The 24,617-nt window shown below is 46.9% G+C and overlaps 1 protein-coding gene across 2 annotated transcripts in view; it reads right to left on the bottom strand.

Moving 5' to 3' along the window:
* Nucleotides 1–24,617, bottom strand: part of GALNT15 (polypeptide N-acetylgalactosaminyltransferase 15) — a 42,520-nt gene that overhangs the window by 2,925 nt on the left and 14,978 nt on the right. The window contains exons 3-9 of one of the 2 annotated variants that reach the window (XM_044252509.1): nt 21,216–21,420; nt 14,541–14,708; nt 12,119–12,236; nt 9,917–10,111; nt 7,172–7,303; nt 6,710–6,814; nt 1,364–1,507 (exon numbers count right to left, since the gene is read on the bottom strand). In XM_044252509.1, coding sequence (XP_044108444.1) covers nt 1,364–1,507; nt 6,710–6,814; nt 7,172–7,303; nt 9,917–10,111; nt 12,119–12,236; nt 14,541–14,708; nt 21,216–21,420 — 1,067 coding nt within the window. The remainder of the gene's footprint in view (nt 1–1,363; nt 1,508–6,709; nt 6,815–7,171; nt 7,304–9,916; nt 10,112–12,118; nt 12,237–14,540; nt 14,709–21,215; nt 21,421–24,617) is intronic. The other variant, XM_044252510.1, reaches the window with a different exon arrangement.

The following is a 24,617-nucleotide window of genomic DNA, read 5'->3' as shown; positions in this document are numbered from 1 at the left end:
TACAACTTGATGGCTTTTAGTATACTCACAGAGTGTATGCAGTCTTCAGTGTAAAAAGAAACCCACTATCCATTAACAATAACTTCCTGCCCCTCCCTCCTCCTAGCTCCTGGAAATCACTAATTTGCTTTCTGTATTAATGGATTTGTCTATTCTGGACATATCCTATAAATGAAGTCATAGAATACATGGCCTTTTGTGATTGGCTTCTTTCACTGCATGATATCTTCAAGGGTCATCCATGTTGTAGCATAAGTACATCTAATTTCTTTTTTTTCTTTTCATTATGGTAAAAACAAATAATATAAAAGTTACCATCTTTAACCATCTTTAAGGGTAAAGTTTAGTAGTGTTAAGTATATTCACGTTGTTGTGAAACAGATATTCAGAACTTTTTCATCTTTCAAGACTGAAACTCTGTACCTATTAAACAACTCTCCCCTTCCCCCCAGCCCCTGGTAAACACTATTTTACTTTCTGTTTTTATGAATTTGACTACTTTCGATACCTTATGTGGGTGGAATTGTACTGTATTTGTCCTTTGTGACACATTTATTTTACTTAGAGTGATGTCCTCCAGGTTCATCCATGCTATGGCATGTGACAGAATTTCCTTTCCTTTTAAGGTTGAATAGTATCCTATTATATGTCTACCACATTTTGATTATCCATTCATCCATCATTGAATGCTTGAGTTGCTTCTACCTCTTGGCTATTATAAACAGTGCTACTATGAACAGTACTTCATTCCTTTCTATGGCTGAATGACAATACTCTAAATTTTAAAGTCTTAGTTTTTAATGTCTGAATTATACTGGATGAATCTTACTCGTAATCTTTTCCTTATTATTTTAAAATGCTCTTTTAAAAACATATCTTATCCACAGGACTTGGCTAGAATGATCCTTTATGATCATTCATAATCGACCTTAACTTGGTTTCTAAGATGTCTTTGAGCATGTGTGAGTCCCGAGTTTTAGGTTCACTTGTCACCAAAAGAGAAAGAAGGGCCATTCCATCGTTCCGAAAACCACATCACTGAGGTAGCTGACTGCTTCTGTAACACGCTCCGTGGTCTTACTGGTGACCTGAACTAAGAAACTTCAAAAAGGGACTATCTCCTCTGTCTGCCATGGTCACAGTCAGAGCTTTACAGAGATGTGGCAAATCAGTACACTTCAAGGTACTGGTGATCCATCTTTGCTGCAAGGTTGGCTTTACTTCCCCCTGAGGACTTAATGCTAAGTCACTAAGTGCAACAGCAGGGGCACTGGCTGGTTGGTAGTATTTGACCTCTTGGAAGACACTGGGACACCGTCCCAGCTAGAGACACTGCTGCACATTTCCTGAACAGATTACATACCTCTTGGAAGTCCCAGTACTGTTGATGGATATCAGGGCCTTCCTCCGTGCAGTTCTGAAGAATCACCTGCTCTTGCCTGACAGCAAAGCACAGGTGCTGCGGGCTGCCAAAGTGGATCCCCTTCCTGCTGGTGTGCTTGAGGTGCTGGGACAGGGGAATGGTCATTAGCATAGCTAGAATGAGATCTTCTCCAAAGCTGGAGATGCAGGAAGAAGAGCTCACCATAGGACTGAGGTCCAGGGGTAATCTTTAGATTCTACGAGGGTCAGCAATACCATATCTCATAGTCGAATCTACACATACAATGCTAGACTACACTTGGCCTCTGAAATCTCCACATGCCACCTGCTGTTGCATTCATATTTTTATGTTTTGGCATGTGTTCCCATTATTCTATTTCCTGCATCACGGATGACGCCATAAAGAATTCTGTGTGTTATGGGAGTGCTCTGGGAGAGGAGCAGATGAGGAACACTCTTGGGGCCCAAGGGGATCTCTTTCTGGAGAGATCTGACCTGGCCTATAACTAATTCTCCTGCTGTCTATTGCATCTGCTGACTCTTGCTCATGGTCATTTTGTCCTCCCATTTTTTTTTTTTTTTAAGATATTATGTATTTGACAGAAATCACAGGTAGGAAGAGAGGCAGACGGTGGGGCGGGGTTGGGCGGGGGGGAAGCAGGCTCCCTGCCAAGCAGAGACCTTATGCGGGCCTTGATCCCAGGACCCTGAAACCATGACCTGAGCAAAGGCAGTGGCTTAACCCACTGAGCCACCCAGGCGGCCCATCTTCCCATGTTTCATAGTATTGGATGTGCATGTCTTTGCAGAGGGGCTTTAACTGCAGGAAGCCTGTGTGGCCCAGCTGGAGAGCACTTTCCTAACAAAACCATTTTCTGTTCTGGCCAGGTGCAGCCTGAATGATTTTTTATATTAATGTTGTGGATGGGAGACAAAGTGATCTGTGCATTCATGTGGGGCCTCATGACTAGAAGAGTTCAATGTTTTGGGTTTAATATACTTGGTTTACTGTTCTGTTGTTACTATCTTGAAATTCTTAATAATTGTTGAATGACGGACCCCACATTTTCATTTTGCCCTGGGACCCACGAATTAGGTAGCCAGTCCTGCTTAAGGATCCCCATACCACACATAAATTTGAACCCTAAACCCAAATTAGATGCAGATTTGTGGTTAAAAGAAATTTTTTTTTAATTCCTTTTTCCTATACAAAGCCCCTGTGGAGACAGACAAATTTCCTTGTCATCTTCCTGGGGCAATGGGCGGATTTTTCTAGTCAAACTTTTGGCAGATAGGTTACTCTTTGAGGTCAAAGTTGGCTTTATGTGATGTTTCATTAACTTCTCTTCTGTCACAGGCTGTAGGTAGGCTCTCATTAACTACTCTTACATGTAACTAATGACTTTGGATTCCCCAGTTTCCCTCACCTCAGGCAGGGAGCTTGGCCAATGCCATACGGCTCCATTTTTGGTTGCCTTCTGATTTTTGGCCCCTGGAGATTTCCCTTTGTTACAAATTCAGTTAGGTATGTATTTCTTCTTAATTTTTATATGGCATATCTAAGTGTTTTGAGGAGAAGGGCTTTCAGCTTATCTAGCTCATGACTTTGCTACATAACAAGTCCTTGCTAGTCCCCTCTTCCCCACCAAGAATCAGAACCCCTACCAAAAAAAAAAAAAAAAAAAAGTGATCATTCTGGTGGCACACGGGAGACTGCATGATTCCCAACTGCAGAAGAGGAAACCAAGACTCGGAGGTGTTAAGAAGTCTTCTGATGTCATGCAGCTAGAAAGTGGTGAGCTGTTTCTACCACATCACATGGCTTCCTCACTTAGCTTTATATCTATGTCCTCTTCCCCTGTGCCAGGGGTGAATGCATTTTGGTATGTTCTGGAACACTGGTAAAGGGCAAAACTGAAAGAGGCCACATGGATCCTGAGCACCTGGTTCCACATGTGCCCTCCTGGTGTAGGCCTTCCTCTGGGATCCCAGGGCCCACACTGCCAAGCCTGGCTTCGTGGATCCTCCCTGCAGGGCTAGACTCCAGACCTTTCAAGACATGTTCTGGAGTTTGCTCCCAAGCTCTTGGGGCCTTACTTGACTCATTTGATCAATGATCAACTTGTACTTTGTTGTTTATTTTTAACAGAGGCCTTAAAGCAAAGGCCCTTGTCACAGGCTGAAAGAGATTTAGGGGAAAGCTAGGCTTTCTAGGTTCATCCAGGTTGTGAAATGAGTGGACCCACCAACCCTCAGCTAGCATCACTGAGGCTTCCCAACCTTGGGAAGTTATTCTGTGATAGAAATTTGAGAAGCATCTATACCATAAGATACAAAGAGACCTTTCCAATAACCAAGAGGGCTACATGGGTGCTGGAATGACCCTGCAGCATCTAGAGCCCTTCCCTGACTTAGTTACCTTCTTCTCTCCTCAGGCAATAGCGGGCATGAAGTTTATCAGCCTCTGGGGTGCCTCAAGAGGAGACATGGTTCTTCACTTTGACTCCTTCCTTTAGCTTCTGGAAGTTACGAGCCAGGGGTTTTAGAGCCCATGGGCCATAAGGGGCTTCAAGAGATCCATGAACCTTGATAATTTTTAAAAATTTTGTCCAGATGTGCTTATATGTGTTTTTTTCTGGGAAATTGTCCTTCTTAAGAATTCATCACCTTCTTAAAGGAACCATGTGACTTATAATAAAGATTCTGACTCCATGTATGTTGTCTGACCTCTGAGATTTCAAGCTCCATCCCCTTCGCCTTATCCCCTTCCTGCACTTCAGGGCAAGCTCCTAAGAAGTCCCAGTCCTAGGGTGCCTGGGTGACCCAGTGGGTTAAGCCTCTGCCTTCAGCTCAGGTCATGATCCCAGTGTCCTGGGATTGAGCCCCACATCAGGCTCTCTGCTCAGCGGGGAGCCTGCTTCCCCCGCCACCCACCCCCTGCTTGCCTCTCTGCCTAATTGTGATCTCTGTCTGTCAAATAAATAAAATCTTAAAAAAATTTTTTTTCTTTAAAAAGAAAGAAAGAAAGAAATCCAGTCCCTTCTTCTTTGGTGCTGGCAGAAAGTTCAAACCAGGTCAGCGCCGCTGGACCTGGGAACACTCACCTGGCCCATCCCCCGACCACATAAGCGCCAAAGCCAGTTGCCACCTGCCTGGGAGCCTGCCCTGCTCTCTCTGAGAAAGTCTCATGATGCTTTCCATTCTCTCCTGTTGTATGTGTGGAGTCATCTGAACCAGATTTGGAGTCAAGGGTTGATCTGCCCCCATGGGGCAACCGCCATGTATGACCTAAAAAGGTTAAGAACCACAGGTGGGGAATGGACAAGCCACTGGACTGACCCACCGTTACTAGGCCTAGATTTTAACCAGGCGCCACCTGGATTTCTCAGTGTTGATTTCAGACAGTCTGCCCTGTGGTGAGCCATCTCTATCCAAGAGCTCTGGCTCCGGGAGGGGCCTCTCCCTTTGGCAGGGTGCCTGTTGGGCATGTTCAGCCTTTCTCTTCCGCTGCCCTTTGGGCCATAAGCTTCTGCTGTTGCCAAGACAGCCCCATCTTTGTCAGGTCCTGCCAGGGCCAGCTGTGCTGCAGAGTGGGGCCTCAGGGGAAAGCCATGCATTTTTTCTGTCTTCACTGAAGCCTCTTGTCCCCTCCCCAAACAAAGTAGGGGCCCTTCCAACTTGGGCATCCCCGAAGAGCTCCTGTGTTATATCCCTCTGCTCCCGAGGGACATTTGTACCCTCTGCTTTCCTTCTGAGCATGCAGGAAAAGGCTTCCTCCCTGTGGGAGGCATTTCACAGACTAAATTGCTCTGTGCTTGGGAAATGTCCTGAATGAGGCCAGTGCTGAACCCAGGAGCCAATGGCTCCATCTGTGTGTAAGCCTTCCTCTGGCAAGTGGAGCAGATGGTCCTGAGGCCATGAGGTCTGTCTGCCTCCAAATCAGCCCTCCTTCTCCGCTTCACACAGACACATGCGTGTGCACACACACGTGTGCAGAAACACCCACACAGAAAGACAGACACACACACACCGTGCTTCTGTGGTGCCCTAAAAATTCCCCCTTTGTGCACTCTGGCTCCCATTACATTCCTGAAAGCCACAGCACACCTGCATGGGAGGCCTCAGAATCAGGGGACTGAGAAAAGCCTGTAACCTTGAGTCATGGGTGTGAGGCACCACTGCAAATGGAGAACACTTTCTGGTCTCCCCTCGCCTCCTCAGTGCTTCTGTGTCTGCACAGCCCACTTGGGTGACCTCCTTTCCCCGTCTCTGGTCCTAGTTGGCTGAAGATCTCTGGCTGGTCCACATGTTTCTGCCCATGTCCCGGTGGAAATGTATGTGCACGTGGTGGTTTTCTTTGACCTCTGATTATAGATGTTTAATTTAAATAAGGAGATTTTCCATAAACACTGGGTTTCAAATGTCTTTTAAATTTTGGGGGTGGGGGACACCTGGGTGGCTCAGTGGGTTAAGCCTCTGCCTTCGGCTCCGGTCATGATCTCAGGATCCTGGGATGGAGTCCCGCATCGGGCTCCCTGCTCAGCAGGGAGCCTGCTTCCCCCTCTCTTTCTGCTGCTCCCCTCACTTGTGCTCTCTCTCCTTCTCTCACTCTCTGTCAAATAAATAAATTCTTAAAAAAAAAAATTGGGGGGTGGGACACCTGGGTGGCTCAGTTGGTTAAGCATCTGCCTTTGGCTCAAGCCATGATCCCAGGGTCCTAGGATCAAGTCCCACAACAGGCTCCCTGCGAGGGGGGAAGCCTGCTTCTCCTTCCGCCTCTGCCTGCTGCTCCCCCAGCCTGTGCTTGCTCTCTCTCTCTCTCTCTCTCTGATAAATCAATCAATCAATCAATCTTTAAAAAAATGGATGTGATCTCATATGTTGAGCCCATTTTCATACTGAAGAGAAGACATCTGTTGAGTCTGGGGGACGGGTACCACGTGCTTTCAAATGGGCATGAGCTCCTCAGGCCCAGCAGCCTCCACTCAGCTCACTGTGCTCACCCCCTTTCCCTGCCTGACCCTGGGCATATCTGAGTTTGTAATCCCAGGCTGGTCACTCTCTGAGCCTCAGTTTCCTCATCTGCTTGATAAAAATATCGCCCAGATAGTCTCCGTTTCCCCCAAGCCCAGATACGTGTCTTCTCTGACGATGGCCGGTGTTTGTGCTTGTGCCTGGGGGCAGAGTGGGCCGAGTCAGACAAGTCAGAGGAGCAGGGGACATGGGACCACTGAAAGGAGGTGCCCCAAAGGGAAGCGAGGAGCATCCCAGGAAGACCATTCTCAGGTCAGCCCTTGCTGTGACACTGAGAGTTCTGATTACCCACCTGCTGCTGCCGGCTGTCACTGCAAGGAGCTAGCCTCAAGGCACAGCCCAGAATGTCCCCTTCTGCCTGGCAGTCTACACAGAAGCCAAGTCCAGTGTTGTGGAGCTGAAAGTGGACACCCATACAGAAGTGAACCCCGACGTCCACTGTAAAGACACCCTCTGTCAGGCGCCATTCCTCTCCTCTCTCTCCCCAGTGTAGCTCATGGGGTCAGGTTCAGACCCGAAATGAGCAACATCAAGCTGAAGCCTCTAATCCCAAGGGACAGGAGGCAGGCCACACCTGTCACGAAGAAGGACCCTGAGACAGGTTTCATGGCAACCAGTCACCTCCCTTAGGGCAGGCACGAAAGCCTCTGGGACCCCATGGACTTTGGGACTATGTGGCCAGGGTTCAGTTTCTGTCTTGGGAGGCTGCCCACCCCCTCTCCTTCCTGTTCATCTTCCCCAGGTCATGCCTTGCCTTTCCAGAGAACCTGGGCCTGCACTCCGATGGGTACAGCTCAGGGTAGATGTTGGCCAGAAACCAGTGGAACATCCGACAGCCCAGCCTCCTTTGCAGCTGCAGGCGTTCTGTGCAGTCTGGCTTCTCGGTCTGAGAAAGACAGGGGCAGTGAGAAGGGGAAAAAGTCTGCTGCCCGCCACCATTCATGCATGGGGGAAGGACAGAGGTGACTGAGGAAGTGGGACAGAGAGAGGGAACCAAGGCCATGGATCCCCAGGGCTGCAGACAAGGGGGAAGCTCATGTGTTGGAAGAAGAGGTTTAAAAGGGACAGAGTAGGATGGATGCTCCCTAAAGAGAGTTGTGGAACCAGCAATGTGGGTGTGAGGTCACTCCCTCCCCATAATCCCTCACATTTTCGGTCAACAGAGACCATTATGCCGGAGCTCTAAGGACTTTTCTGTGGAAGCTGGCAAAATGGTGGGGCTTTGCTGGTGTGGTGCAGCACTAGAATGAGCCTTATGGAGGCAGGAAATGGCCCAAAGGCCACTCAGATGAGATAAGCTTGGAAATTGTGGGATGCGGTGGAGACAAGGCAAGTTTACTTTTCTTCCCCTCTAAGTGCCCAATCTCTTCCATTAATGAATCATTCCTTTGGTTGATGCTATCCGCTTTCCTTGAGATTTTCCTTTATAATATAATTGTCCTGGGATGGTTATCAGGTAAGTCCTTAACACTTTAGTATAAATTTACCTATTTGGCTATATTGATAAGATCTGAGAAAACCTGCCCATACATTTGGTACTAAGTCCTCTGGTTTAGGGAAGACAGGGGTGTTAAAGAGTGGTTAGAAAGATCAAAAACAAAAACAAAAGTTGGGGGGCACCCAGGTGGCTCAGTTGGTTAAGCATCCAACTCTTGATCTCGGCTCTGGTCTTAATCTCAGGGTCATGAGTTCAAGCCCCACTTTGGGCTCCAGGCAGGGCACGGAGCCTACTTAATAAAAGAAAGAGAGAGAAAGAGAGACTATTTCCTGGGGTGAGGAGAAGAAAGGAGAGAGTCCTGGAATAAGAAGTCCATTTCAGAGTTCCAGCTTGATGGCCTCTAGGCTGCCAACTAGACACTAGGCTAACAGACTGTATGACGTGAGTTTGGTTTGATTCGGCTTCCTCCTTCTTTTACTCCTCAGATGGAAATGTTGGAAGGAGTAAGGCCTGAATCCTCCATGCTGAAATGCTCTCGATATGCTCATCAAATTGCAATCCCAAGCACCTGGCTCAGAAATGTCCAAGGAGATTGTTAAAAATGCAGATTCCTTGGCCCTACGCCCAACATTATGATTCAGTAGGTAGGGGCAGCACTCCAGGAATCTGCATTTTAATCATCTCTCCTGGTGAGTTTCAGCCACAGGAAGTCTGAGAACAACTTCTCTGAGGCAGGAATGTCTTGCTCATTCAGCATTTGTACCTACCATTAACCAAAGAGATCTATTACTCTTTCCTCTAGGAAATTAGTATAAGTTTTTTATCATTTCTTGGCATTCTGAGTGTTTGCTTAAGACCCCGCCAGCCACGCCTTAGGGCTGGATTTTTCTCCCAGAGCAGGAACATTCCTTCATGCACAGCCCATCCCCTTCACCTTTCCTGGTAATGAAACAAACTGGCAAATCTACCCTGTCCTTGTCTGACCTCCAATGAGGAGGCATGCTGACAATGAACTTGTCCTTCTGTACAACCTTGTCTGAGAGGAAAAAACAAGACAATATTAACTCTTCCAACAGTGAAACCCTGGCCTTGTCTTTTGGGTGCCCAGAATTTCTGCATCTCAAAATCCACATGAGGGTTTTGCAGGTGGAGTGGGAGAGGGGAAGGAAGGATAGAAATTGTAGAGCGAAATTAATTTTTAATTATTTAAATTTAAAGTAAATGCCTCTGCCTTAAGGGAGGCAGTGATATTCTTAACATCTCGACACTGACGTCAGCAACAGGACATTTCCAAAACAGGAATTAATAGGAATGCTCAACAGGGGAGAAGAACAAAAAAGGTCTTCTCATTGACCAGTTGGAGGTGCCATTGTCCTTGTGAAAGTCATCAGATGAACAGATGGGGAGATCTGTGGCTCAGAGAATAAAGAACACAGAGAACACCCAACAGTGTAGGCTGTCAAGGGGCTTGTGGGAATTATCCCAAGACCTTTGTGGGTCCAAATCTTACCTTTGGAGCCCCTACTCCCAGCATAGCAAACATCAGTGGGAACGCGCATCCCATGTTGAATAGTATGTATGTGTCAGCCACAAGAATTGAGCTGAATGGCGGTTGTAAAAGCACTGCTTACGGACATTTAATTAAATGTTTAAATTTTAATTTTTCTGTGACTTGCTTTAGATCTTTTCTGTTTATTTTTATACTTTATTTGTTTCTTGTCTTGGATAATTTCATAGCCTTGAGCACTTTGCCCAGGATGAAAGGGCCCTCTGAGACCTGTTAATGCTTCTTTCCTGCCCAATCTGTCCTCTGCTCCCATATGTCCTATGCCACTTCCCATAGATGTCATCCCACCGACATCTCTCCTGGTGAGCTCCAGGCCAAGACCAGCTGGGAGACTCTGATGCCTGGAAGAGATGCTTGGGAGAGATGGACAGCCCTGCCTGGTAGAAGAGCCCCTTAAGAGGGGCAACTTAAGGGAAGCACAGGCCAATAGCTTTTATTTTCCCCTCCAGGCTAGAGGGAGAGGTCCAGAAGCCCCTGCCAGGATCACTCCTTACCTTGCTCAAGGAGAAGGCCTCTGGGCTGTGCCTGTAGAAGGTCTCTTTGAAAGAGCCCAGCCAAGTCTCAGCAATGCGAACCTTGTTCCGCAGAGCGGCCTCCTGATCAACGGGGGAGTGGGTTTCCCGATTCTGGTAGATGTGTCCCACCCTAGAGCAGGGGAGGATTTCAACGGAGCCACCACAGAGCCAGACCTGTCAGAAAAGGAGAAAAATAAACATCTGAACACTATTCCAAGTTCACGGGAAGTGAAGGATCCAGGGGCTGGCAAAATGCACAAGGAATCAGGAGTACGAAACGGGAAAGAGAATTCTAGTCCTTGGGGTGCCACAGAGTTTCTGGGTCTGGGAGTTCTGGGCTGGGGAGAGAAAGGGTGGGAAGAACGGGTCCAGCTGTCCTGGGACAGAGCCAGTGGAGTAAGGGCACCACATCCACACAGCAACCTGAACATGTCCTTCCCCTAAAGCATACCCACACATTTAGAGCTGCTAGACATGTGGCTTAGTGTCTCTGTTCCCCAAAGCTGCTTCCTCAGGGAATAAGGGGTCCCTAGTGATCAGAGAATTTCTCAAAGCTTGTGATGTCTTCTGTTGTAAAGGCACCAGAGCCATTTATGTGGTGATCAAAGCAAGCTTTCCTTAAACATAATCAGTTTCCCCTTTTTCAAGAAGGTTCTCACTATTCTCCACCAACCTTCCTGCCTATTCCCACAGGCCTGGAATTCATTTGACAGGAAGCTTTTCATGTCATTCTTAGGGATAAAGAGGAAAAACAAAAACTTTCCTAGCATAGGCAGCATATGAACTGGAACAAAGATGGGGTTCCCAAACTGTATGCCAAGGTACCCCAAGGGTGCCCCAGAAACCTCAAAGGGGTATTTTAAATGTTTGAGAGAAATGTAGTGACATCTGTCATATGTTCTGCAAATGACAAGCTTGAGGTAATTCATGGTTTCAACATTAGATGGCTGCACTTTGTATAATAAACATCTCTATTAGATTGGGCTTTCAGTGGTTGCTGTGATGAAAAAGCCAGTATTGTGTTAAAATTGACATGGAGCGGGAAATGAGGGTGGTCGGGTCTGACCTGATTCTGAGGTTCGAGGAGCTGTGTGGTGCCCAATGGGCGCTGAATTTTTAGGACAAATACTTATTTTTTGGAGCTACAGTAGTTTCCTCTTATCCATGGGAGATATGTTCAAGACCTGTTGTAGATGCCTGAAATCACCGATAGTTCTGGACTCTCTGTATACTATGTCTTTTCTTAGACATACATACATACGTACCCGTGATAAAGCTTCATTTATAAATTAGGCACAGAAGGAGATTAACAACTACTAATAAAATAGAACAATATAATGACATACTGTAATAAAAGTTACATGAATGTCGTGTCTTTCTCTCAAAATATCTTCCTCTTTTTTTTTTTTAAAGATTTTATTTGATATTTATTTGACAGAGAGTGAAGTTGAGAGAGAGAGATTAGAGAAAGCACAAGCACCAGCAGGGGCAGCAGGAGAAGGAGATATAGGCTCTCCTCTGAGCAGGGAGCCTGATGCACGACTCGATCTCAGGACCCTGCAATCATGACCTGAGCCGAAGGCAGATGCTCAACCAACTGAGCCACTCAGGTGCCCCTTTCAAAATATCTTCTTATAGGGTACCCGCCCTTCTTGTGATGCCGCAAGATGATAAAATGTCCCTGTGATGAGATGGAATGAGAGAAATGTGGCAGACACTGTGACCTGGTGTTCGGCTACCACCAACCTCACGATACCTCAGAAGGACGTCTGCTTCTGATCATGGCTGACCACAGGCAAATGAAACGACGGATAAGGGACCACTGTACTTAGGGCACGGAACTTTCTGGCGTTGGTTTGGGCCTATGGGTGCTGCGAATAATGACGGGGCCGCGCAAAGAGAATGTATGGGAATCCCTGCGTGACAGTATTCTTGGCTGATACCGTGCCCTTTCCTACAGGCAGGTTTCCTAGCTGGCTTCATGAGAGAAGCTGGGGGCACAGTCTAGGTAGGGCATGAGACAGATGGGAAGGGGAGATTTGACATACCCCATTTCATGATTTTACACTTTGCCTGCAGCCTTCGACCTGACCAGGAGCATTTTTAATGGCTGCCCCCAAAGTGGGGCCTTACCCACTACTCAACAGAAGCCTCTGGCTCCTCCCTTGGTCCAGGACATACCTTGAGAGAAAGCTCGAGGTTTTCGCCACCCTGCAGAGACATGAGAGGGTCATACGCTCCAGTGTTTTGGAAGTAATGTCTGTCGATGGCCACAACCCCGCTGGGCACCACGGGGCTCCTGGGCAGAGAGAAAATGGAACAGACGGCGGTTCAGAACCCCGAGCATATCAGGAAGGTATACCCTGCGGGAGCTCTAGTGGCCAAGAGAGTGGGCTACGGGCCCAGCTAGACCTCGATGCTTTTAACTGCAAGACCAGAGCCAAACAACCACGTCAAAAATCCCAGCATTTTATGAGAAGGGAGCTACGGTTGCCTGGGCCCTTTATACCTCCTAAAGGGAGGGCCATGGGGCTGTACCCAAGGCTCCCCTGACCTCTGGCTTGAGTGCCTCTAGAGAGACCTTTGGGAAGAAGATCTTGGTTTGCATAATATACACTAAGACAGGTAGCACCAGGCCTGCACAAAGGGAAACAGCCAGGATTTTTCTTCCCACGTCCCAAAGTGGGACTTGGGCAGATACTGAGAGGAGGGCGCAGGTCACTGGGGGCCGGGTGTGCCAACATCTGGCCAGAGGCCATGACCAGTGAAAGTGCATCGTGGTGAACACTGATGTTGGATAGCTTGAGCCCAAGGTGAGACACTCCCTCCCCACACCGATACTGTACCCCCCGCGGGAAGTCTGGAGCTCAAAATCAACTTCAGGGAGACAGGGAGAGGGGACAAGCCTAGATGATAGATTTGAATATGAGGTCACTAAGCTGTCATGGAATCTGACTAACTTGCATAGAAGTTTTCTGCTGTTAGGTGCAAAGGGGGTTAAGATAGACATGACCAGTTATTAGATCTAGTTATTAGATAGACAGTCCAGTTATTAGAAAATAAAGACCTTTTTTTTTTTTTTTTTGCACTTCTAGGCTTGTGGCTTATCAAACTTCTGTTAGAATCATACTCCCTTGAGCAGACCCTTGGTAAGGCCTATTTGTGCCTAATGCCTTCATTCTGTGTCCCTGTACTAGGCATTCAGAAGCCAGCTGGATAACTGGTGGACGTTGGGCCATGTATGATGGAGATGGACCATGGCTATGGAGGTCAACTGCCTGAGGTGAACACCACAGGATTCCTTGTCCCACAGGTTCTTCTTACAATGTGACATTGCCGTGAGGGGTAGGGTCTATGTCTCCTTCCCTTGAACCTAGGTGGGCCTGTAATTTTTCTGGAAGTGACCCTGGGTGACTTCTGAGGCTTGGTGAGAGAAGGGGATACATCCTCTAAAACATTATACTGAGTGAAAGGAGACAGGAAAGGTCACACATCATATGATTCCATTTATATGCCGTATCCAGAATAGATCTATACATAGAGACAGACAGTGGTTGCCAGGCACTGAGGGGAGGAGGGGGCGGAGAAAACCACTTAATAGGTACGGGAATCTACTTTACAGTGATGGAAATGTTTTCGGTACTAGAATGAGGTGGTGGTTCAAAACTTGGGCTACTTGATGCAGGATTGTTTGTATTTAAATGGCTCATTTGTGGTATGTGAAAGTCACCTCAACAAATTGTTTTTTTAAAGGGAGAGGGGGATACAGCTTGTTTCACTTGGCCATCTTGGAATACTTTGTCTCAGAACCCGGTGTCATCATCCAGCAAGCCCCAGGTGCAGTGGCATGCTGGAGGGATTGGGTAAGTTCCCGCGGAGGTCCCAGCTGATGGCCAGTATCATTGGCGTCCCACCCCCACTGCCGTCCTGAGCCATTTCCTGCCATCTTGGATACCATGCAGCAGAGACCACCAACCCTAGTGCTCTCTTTCATAATTCCTGAGCCCCAGAATCTGTGAGCTTAATAAAACTGTTGTTGTTCTACAGCACCAAGTTTGGGTGGTTTGTTATGCAAAAGAAGATATCTAGAACACCTTAAATAGAATACTTGTCCAAAACCCAAACATGCCCCAACACCAAAGCAAACAACCCATAAAATTTGATATATTTGGAGAGTTAGGTTGTCTTAGCATTCACCTGATTGAATCCTTCTTTAGCAAGAAAGCACCTGAGGTTAGGGAAATCCAGTGTTACCTGGGGAGGAAAAGTTAGGTCAGGATTCCAGCTCGGGTTCTCTCACTGCCCCAAATGGAGGCACTGAAGAAACTACCTGAAAGAGCTTAAGCTGGACCCCATTCCCATAAGAATATACTAATAGTAACACCAAGGGTTGAGCACCCGGTACTCTCTTCATGCTTTTTGCATAGTGACTCTTTCAATCTTCACAACAACCCTGTTATCCCCAATTCACTGATGAGGAAACTGAGGCACAGATTGAGTAACTTGCTGGGAAACTTGTGGGGCCAGGATTTGATCCCAAGCAGTTTGGCTGCCGAGTCATTCCTGAGGAAGAAAAGGAGAAACAGGCTGTGAAGAGCCTCACCTGATGGGGCTGATGGGGGACTGGAGGGCCTTCCTGTCTCGCTCTGGCAGAGGCTCCCAGTGGAAATCCAGCTTCCAGTCCAACACCCCACGCTGCAGGTCCTTGGAGGGGTAATACTGGAAAGTCTTCCGGTCAATGACATCTATGACAGGAGACACCACTCGGCTCCTGGAAAGAATCATGGAATCAAATAAGGGATACAAACCGTTCACTTGCTGGGGGATAGACGTGTAATCTACACCCATGCTGCGTAACATGGCAGTCAGGAGCCCCATGGGGCTGGCGGGCACCTAAAACATGGCCCGTCTGAATTGAGATGTGGTGTAAGTACAAAAAACACCCTGGGTATGAAAAAAGATGTAGAAATCTCAGTAATTTTGACATTGATTACATGTTGAAATGATAACATTTTGGATATAGTGGATATAGCTTACTAAAATATATTACTAACATTAATTGCATCTGTTTCTTTTTGTTTGGTAATATGACTATTAGAAACATTTAAATTATGTACGTGGCTTATCATATTTCCATTAGACAGCACTGTTCTAGAAAGTATGTTTTTCCATAAGGAATCAGGAAACCATTTAAGTAAAGAGCATGCCTGCCTCTTTCTTTTTTGAAAAACCTCTGTTGACAGCAGCAAAGGACAAGAGAGTGGGATTCTAGGCTCAGCTCTGCTGCATGTGTCTGGGCCTCAGTGTCTTCAGTTGTAGAATGGGAATTTGAACCACTTCCCATTGACGCCTTTCTCAGCTGTAACGTTCTGAGACTACGGCTCTTGACTTCTTTGGGGGTCTTTGATCCCTTTGAGAATCAGGGGAAAACTGTGGACTCCTCTTCAGAAGAATAATCACATGCACATATCCAAAATATGATGCACAATTTCAGAAGGTTCACGGGTCCCTGCTCTAGGATCCAGTTCCTGTTCCTCCCTGTATCGGACAACCTGATGGGCGTGAGGAATGAGGACCGCCAAGCTCCAGCAGTGTCCCTGGTGTAAAGGCACCTGTATGAGCACGCAGCGTCTACTGGCCAACCGACCGCAGTCCAAAGTCGAGGCTTGCCTGCTTACCCACTTACTGATGCTGTTGGTGACTGGATTTTACCCCTTTTGTGTTGTTGTCGTTGTTTGTTTTGCTTTGCTTGCATGGCCTGGGATATGACTTCAGAAAGGGTGATGGGGGAAATGATACAGGTCAGAAACCTCACATTTTAACCAAACAGGTCATTTATTAGGGATACCAGGAGCTGATCTCCTCCTAGCCAATATCTCAGTCACATTTTTTTCTGGCCTCTCATGACTCTTACTTCTAAAATCTATGCCATGGTGTGCCCGAGTGGCTCCATCAATTAAGCCTCCAACTCTTAATTTTGGCTTGGGTCATGATCTCAGGGTTGGTCGTGAGATCAAGCCCCGCACTGGGCTCTGCACTGACCCAGGAGCCTGCTTAAAATTCTTTTTCTCTCCCTTTCCCTGTGCCCCTCTGCTTCCCCACTGTTCGTGCTTTCTCTCTCTCTCTCTAAAATAAAATAAGTTAAAATCTATGCCATAAAGTGGATCAGGCCTGAACTCAGGGGGTGCTGGAAGTTCTCATTCGAAGAGAAGAGAGATTCCTGGCAGAGAGATGCCCGCCACACTGTTTATACTTCTATTGATTTCCATCTCTATTCCTTCCATCTCACAGATGGCCAGGCTGGAGTAGCCCAGGCTACACGGAGAGGGCCAGGCTGGACCTAAGCCTCAATTATCTGTCCTTAAGTGGCTGACAGTGAAAGAAGAGTCATGGGGTTTATATTTAGAACAAAGATCCCAATATGATTTTCCTGCCCTTTTCACACTCTTCCCTCTGGAAGGTAAAGGAAACTTAATCCGTCTGGGTCCCCTCTACTTCTGGCATCCTGAATTGATCTGAGAAAACGGAGAAGCAAGATCAAAGGAAAAAGGAGGACACCCAGCCCCCCTCCCAAGTTCCCACTTACTGGGGAGTGAACTGAGCAGATGGGATGGATTTGGCTACTGGCAAAGCATTTTGTGGAATTTCAGAGTCAAGAGCCAGGGAAGCCATGTGACTGAATCCTGAAGAATCCCATCAAATTCATGCCATCTTAGTAGTCACAGCGGGATAGGAAAGGACATTGCATCCAAGTATCCAAACAACTAGCTGGTCTTAGATCTTTGAGTTGTGTCCTTCCTGACAAAGCTGTACATTACTTTTGACCAGAAAATGGGAACTCTAGAATGTTGTCAGGTTTCTCTATTTGCTCTGTCTTGCTGGAAGCTCAGAGTCCTATGCAAAAATCATGGTTGATAACCGTATCACCCCAAATATCCAATGCTATCTTTTTCTGTCTGAGATCTCCCTTTCCTTCTGTTTTAACGAGACACCTAAGCGAAGAATCAGGAGACACTCTGAGTGCCTTTTGGATAGAGACAAAGGGGATAGCAGCTGCTTACCCACGGCTGAATTAGGGAGTAACTGCAGTCTCGTGACTCAAAATAGTGATTTAAAAAACCCAAACAGTCTTATATTTAGTTTCGGGTTCCATACCTACAGATGTGTCTGGTGTTCTTGGAATACATTTAAAGCAAAATAGCAACGCTGCCCTGTTTGACTTGGAAGGAGGTAGAAGTGTCTGCTTACACCTTCACTCTGTCTTGCAAATTGATTTTTAACTCTCAGGCAAGTACAAGGTTGATTCTCTCTTAAGCTTTTCTAAGCTCCAGGGAGTCAGGCAGCTGGGTTTCCAAAGACAAACAGGGTTTGTAGAGCTGTCTGCAAAGACTGGCTGACTGCAGAACATGAGCTCAGCTAATAGACCACTGGCCAAGTGTTCAAAAGGTAGCTGTGGCTTCAACCTTACTAACTGGCCCTAGGCTACTCGTCAGCCCTAACTTATCTCATCCCTCTTTGTTACTCCTGCAGCTCCCTGTTCCTCCTGCTCTGTGATATCTAAAGTCGTTTTGGAAGTTCACACAAATTCTTGGTGTTGCGGAAAGTATCTTATATCAAGATGCAAAAGTCTCTGAATGCTCTAATCCTAGAGCTCTTGCTTCTCAAGCGTGCCCTCAAGACTCGAGAGTCAGCCGTTTCAGGACTCTGTCATGTTGAAGGGAGCGCAGGATGAGGCTGGAGAGTTTCCCTGGGGCAGGAGACCAAAAGAAGGCTGCTCCCTTTGTGGGCTGGAGGTAGCTTGGTCCCCCTGTTGCTCCTCACCACACACACACACACACACACACACACACACACACACGCATGCACGCACACACATTCACATGGGATTCCTCAGACTGCTTTCCATCATTTAACCCCTTGCAGGGCGGGTGATGGGAGGTGGTCTGTTCCCTGTCCTACCTTGCTTCTCCCCATTGAGCAACCTCAGCCTTAGCTGAACACTATGTGACCTCATGAACTAGATGTCTCTAAGATACAGGACCAGAGCAAATTCAAGGGGAAAACAGCTTGGACAGCCTATGGAGCCGGTATCGCCCCTCAGGGGGTGTTGTCTTTCAGCACTTCACAAAGGACTGCCCCTTTCCCACTGGAAACCTTCATTTTTCTAGCACTATGACTCTCACTCCATGGCTTGGCTATTAGAGCTGACAGTTAGCAGAAGGCAGTTGACAGCTGGCAGCTGGAATAACAGCTACCCCTGATCTTCATCTTTGTTACTTTACCTGGAAACCAACTACCAATCAGCACCTCCAACACTGCTCTAAAAAATGCTCTTTGAGCAACTCTGTCTGCTGCTATGTACAGTTATGTGCCCAAACTTAGAGAATGCTTCAAATATCATAGACACTGTAATTTGCATACTTAATTCTAAAATTTCTGGCAGTTATCATTCAAGTAACTTGTTCTAAAAAAAATGAATGTATTACAACACATGTTCTGAGAAATGAGAGTAAAGGGTAATGAGGAAGGGAATCCTCTTATCAGTTCACACAAAGTTGCCATATGGCTCTCTATAGACCTGTTCTGTGGGCAGGGGTAGGGAACCAGAGCTAGGAACCAGGATTTGAACCCTCTGGTCAGGATGCTGAGGAAGTTATGACTCTTTGAAATAGCTGATTTATGGCTTACTACACTGTTACTCATCATCTCACTTTACCTTTTAAATCAAAGGTCTTAAAGACCATTTCTTGCCTTCTGCACAATGGGTCCTCACCTGGGGACAGAATGTTTCTTGCCACGAGCCTCAGAGCCAGTTGGGGCCCCCTTCCTCTCTTCAAGAACAGCAGCTGTTTGAAGTGTGCCCAATGGCTTCTACTACTTTGCTCCCCATGAGGTGAGCTACCATGGGAAGGCAGAGGAAACACTTGAGCAAAACTGCTGTAGAAACAAAGAAGACCTTGAAAGGGTCACTCTCCCAGGCCATGGATTTCAGAGCTTCACTGGGTGTAGAGAGAGATGAGAACCCATGAGAGCTAGCTTTTCTTTCAGATCCTCACCTATGAAGGCCTGCAAGCCGAACACTAGGTCCCAAAGAGAACAGGCTACACAGGAAGTTGTGAAAGAGATGTGGGATGACAAAAAGATGGTTAAACTATAGAAGAGAGGGGATGTGAAAAGGAAGCCAAGCCAAAATGGGGTCTAAGACCAGAGGCCATGTGTGTGTGCATGCATGTTGGGGGGCAGAGAGGCAGGGAGAGAGGGAAGGAGAATAAGAGGGAAGGAGATGGGGAGGGGAGAAGTTGGATAAAGAGGAGAAGGAAAGAGCCCAGGAAGTGAAAATTTCATGGACCCACCTCTTAACTGTGGAAGGTTTCTCAGGGAGCCCCATTTTATTTATAGCTGAGGACACTGAGGGATTGCCAAGTCTTCCTCTCTCAGCCTAGAGTGAGAAATCTCCAGATCTGTGAAAATGGCACCAATGTGAGAAGCAGACATGAGGGGCTCATTCTAATCAATGTTTTAACACATGTCTCACAACGAGGGTGGAGGGAGGGAATGAGTAAATGTCACTCCCTGATCAACTTCTCCAATTCCTAAAATAACTCAGATAACAAAAGAGCAATAGACTCAGAGTTAGAACACCTGACTCAGTGGCAAAGTCTCCACATGCCCTCACAGATCACTTCACCCCCTGAAACCCCACTATCCCTCTCTGTGAAACAGAAACAAAAGTACCTGCCTCAGGCATCTCATGGGGGCATCAGTAAAGAATTGTATGAAAAAGGTCTATTCGGGTTATACGTACATAAGGCTATATATTAAGTCTTGGATTCCTAAATGTCTGCATAAAAGAAGCATAGACAACAGCCTAGCTCTTGAGTGACTGTGTGACACTGAGGGGTCTCCTTTACCCTCCCTGGAACTCAGTTCTTTTCAGCAGTGAAATCGTGAGATAGGTCTAGATGATCTTACATGTCCCTCTGAAAGCCATCTTTCAGTGCCACGGGGATGAGAATTAGATGGGGAATAGGCTGGACCAACTTCAGTTCCTATAGCAATGATACACGGTTATTGTGATTTCGAGGGCAGAATCCAAGATGGCAGCGTATGTCGGGTTTGTGTGTTTGCTTGTCCTCGTCCTGGTGCTGGATTTATATAGGTCTCCTTTTCTTCTGAGATGACAGACAGGAGTGGGTGATAATCTGTATCACAGTACTGGTCAAAACTAATCCTTCCTGATTTCACTTAAACTCTGATTGTTCTTTATTAAAAAGGAATTGTTGGACTATTAGCAATTGACATCATATTGCTTGAAACCTCCCTCATCGAGGGGAGTATGCTAATTCCTCTACCTCCTCATCCAGAAAGGGCTTTTCTCAGATGTTGTCAACCCCAGCTTCAAAGGAGAGAGTGAACCTTCACCATGAGGAGGAGTGCAAGAACAGAAGTCATAAGGCTTGGTTCTGGCATCAGCCCTATCTGGCTGGCCATCATCAGAAACAATCGTTTGTTGAACTCCTACTGTGTGATAGGCCTCTGCAAAGCCCCAGGGGTATGCCTGGGTGGGGGAGCCCAAGGTGGGCTAGCCACCAGGTTTTGCTTTCCTTACTGAGATATTCAGATTGAGGAAAATGGTTGATAGGACACATTTAGGAACTGTATGAGGAGAACAGGGAAGTGGGGAGTGAATGACAGCATGATGGGGGAAGAACAGAGAAATGGTCAAAGAAAACTTTTTAAATGTGGGGCTAAGGGGTGTGTAATGACTTCACATTCCTGAGGCCTTGGTTAGAACTTTGGAGACCCCTCATCCCGAAAACCAACGCTGGTTCTTGATGGAAGTTTAGCAATCACAGAATCTAACACATTCTGTTTAGGGATAAGTACCTATGAGAAAAATAGAAAGATTTTTCCCAGTTTATCTGATAATCTTGATTAAAATTCCTCGCTCTTCAATGAAGGGAGTGATCACCATGGTAAGACGTTACCCTATTCAGGAATGTTTGCCACTTAAGAGAAGTTGCTTCTCCAGGCCCGTTTTGGTCTTTAGAAAACAAGACAGATGGGCTGGAGGACCTCTAACTTCCAATATACCTCCTATGCTTTCAAAAAGGTTCGACTTCAAACATCTGAAAAAAAACAAAGAAACATATTGCTTTGGCATGGGGGAGCCTTGGGGACTTGTTCAATGGTGGCTAGATGTTCTGTGAGTGGCGGAGACTATAGACTATTTCTCCCAGCCCCACCTCCACCCTCCAGAACCTGGGGGCAAAGTTACCTGTCACCAGCTATTCTGCTGAGGAGGGGCTCCAGCCAGCCCGGGTGGCACTCACAGTGGGAATCCATGAAGACCAACACATCCCCGGTGGCCCTGGTGGCCCCCAGCATCCGGGCCCCGATGGCCCCCAGCCTCCTGTTGCTTCTGAGCAACTTCACCCCCTCCAGCCTGGCCACATACTCGCTGAGAGAAGACTTGAGTTGTCCTGGAATCAACAGAGTTGTGGTCAGTGGGGTCACAGATGCCGCAGCCAATGAGATCATGATGACTTGTTTCTAGGATCATTGTCAGCCAGTCTCTCTCTCTCAGAAGCCGTGGTGAGTACCAGGGTCCCAAGACTCAGATACATGACACTGTGGTTGTTGCTAAGATGTAAGTTGCTTCGTTAGTTTGCGGTAGATCAGTACTCTCTCCAGTAAAAGCCAGGAGAGACGGTGTCATAATACCAGGAGAGGGGAGAAATGGCTAACCTTCTCTAAATGCATGCAACAGGGAGGTTATGCAGATACTGTTGGTGCCTGACTCAGATGGCCTGGGGTCCCTTTTTAGGTTTGGTTTGGTTTGCACATAATCAGCAACTATAGGTCTGCTGCTAACTAGTCTGCACCCTTCTCTGGAGACAGGCCTTTGGGTATCAAACTGCCTCTCCAGCGAGTGCCAGTGAGTCCTGCAAAATGCCACCCCTGGTCCCAGAAGCCAAGGGTCAATGACCAACCAGCGCAGGGCTACCAAAGCCCACTACCTTGCCTTGAGGTAAGACAGACTCTGAGATGCAGTTGGCACTGCAGAGCTCTCCACGGGATCAGGCTATGGCTGGACTTCATCTGAAACCTCATCTTGGTTCAGCTCCTTCCTCTGCGTCTCCTGCTTCCCCTACCCTCCTACAGGCTTCCCCTGAGAGTACATCCCCTAAAATTCATAAACCCATGAATCCCATCTCAGGCTCCACTTCTAAGAAATCTGACCTAAGACAGTGGTTAAGAAGGTCAAAGACAGAGGTCCATTAAATACGGCCACCAGTAGATCATCAGGGGTGCTGGCCAAAGTGGCTTCATTATAGTGGTAGGGGTGGATGGACAATGCAGTGGGTCGAAGAGAAAGTGGGACATGAGAAACCAAGACCAAGAGTCTAGACATTCTTTTAGGAACCATGATTCTGGAGGAGATAAAGGAAGAGAGAGGCTTATTAGGTTTTGTGTTTAAGATAAGAAAAGCTGTGTGTGTGCACCCGCATACATGCATACATCAAGATGAGAAAGCCAGTGGAGAAAGTAGAAATAATGCATTCATGGAGAAGTAGTGTCCTTCATGAAGTCTTGGAAATGGGGCACCCCTAGTCCACTGAACTAAGATCTCAAGGGCAAGGATTATACCTTCTGCATTTCCAGGGCTCTGATCCCTAGCTCAGGGCTGGCCCATGGTAAGCATTCAGTATATGTGTGTTGAACAGAACTGTACCAAAGAGCAAGAGTTTCCCTGGTTCTCCAGCCCAGAGGCAGTCTTGATGGGAATGCCCATAGACTTGCTACTTTGTTAGCTGTGTCTCCAGGGAGCTGGGGAAAGCTCAGGCAGCCTTACCTGAAGATACCACCAGACTCCCTGGAGAGTTGTCTTCTGAGTAGCATGCAGCTAGCTCCTCAGGGAGACTTTTCTATAAAGGAAACTGTCCTGAGCAGTGGACATAAGGATTCCCAGTCAATGGTTGTTGGATTTCTTGGTGGCAAAATATTATGCCAATTTATTACTTTATAATTATTTTTCTGGTAAGTTTGTTAGTCCCAAGTCCATTCCCTAGAAAAGGAGCTCTGTTAGCAAAGCTATTAAAATTTCTGAACTTGACTATATTAGAGCCAGCCCTTGGTGACCCCAGTGTACTGAGAACTGCTAGTTGTCTTGTCCAGCATTCATTCTCCCCTTCTACCGTACTAGCAGAAACTTGATTTTATTCAGAGAAGCTAAAAGCACTAACCTACCAAGACTCTCTTGCTGTTGCTAATAGCCTTATAATCTAACTCTGGTGAAAATACATACACTAGGTGAGAAGATTCTGGAAAAACTATTGTTTTCCTGATTTTTTTTCTAAAAAACAAACTTGGTTGACCTCTGTCTATCTGCATTTCTTCCTTTCCTGCTTGGAATGTGATGAGATATCCAGAAGTAGAGCAACCTCATTGGATTATGAGACCAAAAGCCACACTCCCAAGTAGGGCTAACTGGAAGGAAGAAGATGCAGAGGGTGGGGTGCCTGGGTGGCTCAGTCAGTTAAGCCTCTGCTTGGGTCATGATCTCAGGGTCCTGGGGTTGAGCCCTGTTTCAGGATCCCTATTCAGTAGGGAGTCTGCTTCTTCCTCTCCCTCTACCCCTCCTCCCTGCTCTTGTTTTCATTGTCTCTCTCACTCAAATAAATAAATAAAATCTTTTTTTAAAAAAAAGGTGAGATGATTTAAAATAATTAAATTAAAATAAAATAATAAAAATAAAAAATAAAATAAAACAATAAAATAAAAAATAAAATAAAACAAGAAGAAGATGCCAAGGACATTGGAGGACCCGACTGCCCTGGGGCCCAGCTCCTCTGCTTCTACACACACAAGGAGAAGGGAAGGCTACCAAAGGACACTGACATAACACAGTTCATCAGCTGTTGGGGGAGGAAGCACAGATGTGCTCTTGGGAGGACTCTGGCACAGCCAAGAGTTCAGACACTATGGATACTTCCACCAGCCAGCTGAGCCCAGCCCAGGAATCGCTCAGTGGTCCTGCCTAATATGCAGCCGAATGTACCCTAGTAACCTCACATACTTCCAGAGCCTCTGGCTCGTCCAATTCACTGCCATGCCTGAGTTGGGCAAATTCCCCACATGAGGACCTACAGAAGACCTAACAGAGGCCTGTGGCTACTCAAGCTTGTCTTCTGTCATTCCCCTCAGAAAGGTGTTTTTTGGACCTCAGCAAGTGTTCATTTTCCCTGGGAGAAGTCTGTTCTCCCCACAGAGCCAGGGGGGACCTCCACAGGCTATTTGGTTGAGCCAGAAACAAAGCCTGAGAAGAGCAGTAGTTCTCAAAGTGTCATCTATGGACCGGCATCATGCATGTCACCAGAGACCTTGTTAGAAATGCAAATTCGGGGACACCTGGGTGGCTCAGTGGGTTAAGCCTCTGCCTTAGGCTCAGGTCATGATCTCAGGGTTCTGGGATCGAGCCCCGCTTCGGGCTCTCTGCTTGGCAGGGAGTCTGCTTCCCCCTCTCTCTCTGCCTGCCTCTCTGACTACTTATGATCTCTCCCTCTCTGTCAAATAAATAAAATCTTAAAAAAGAAAAAGAAATGCAAATTGGCGCGTCCAGTACCAGATCCAGAAACTCTGGGGAGATCCTAGCAATCAGTGTTTTAACAAGCCTGCC

Source organism: Neovison vison, chromosome 6 (genome assembly GCF_020171115.1).
Source record: "Neovison vison isolate M4711 chromosome 6, ASM_NN_V1, whole genome shotgun sequence".
NCBI classification, from domain to species: Eukaryota; Metazoa; Chordata; class Mammalia; order Carnivora; family Mustelidae; genus Neogale; species Neogale vison.
This window is presented reverse-complemented; position numbering and strand designations above follow the sequence as displayed.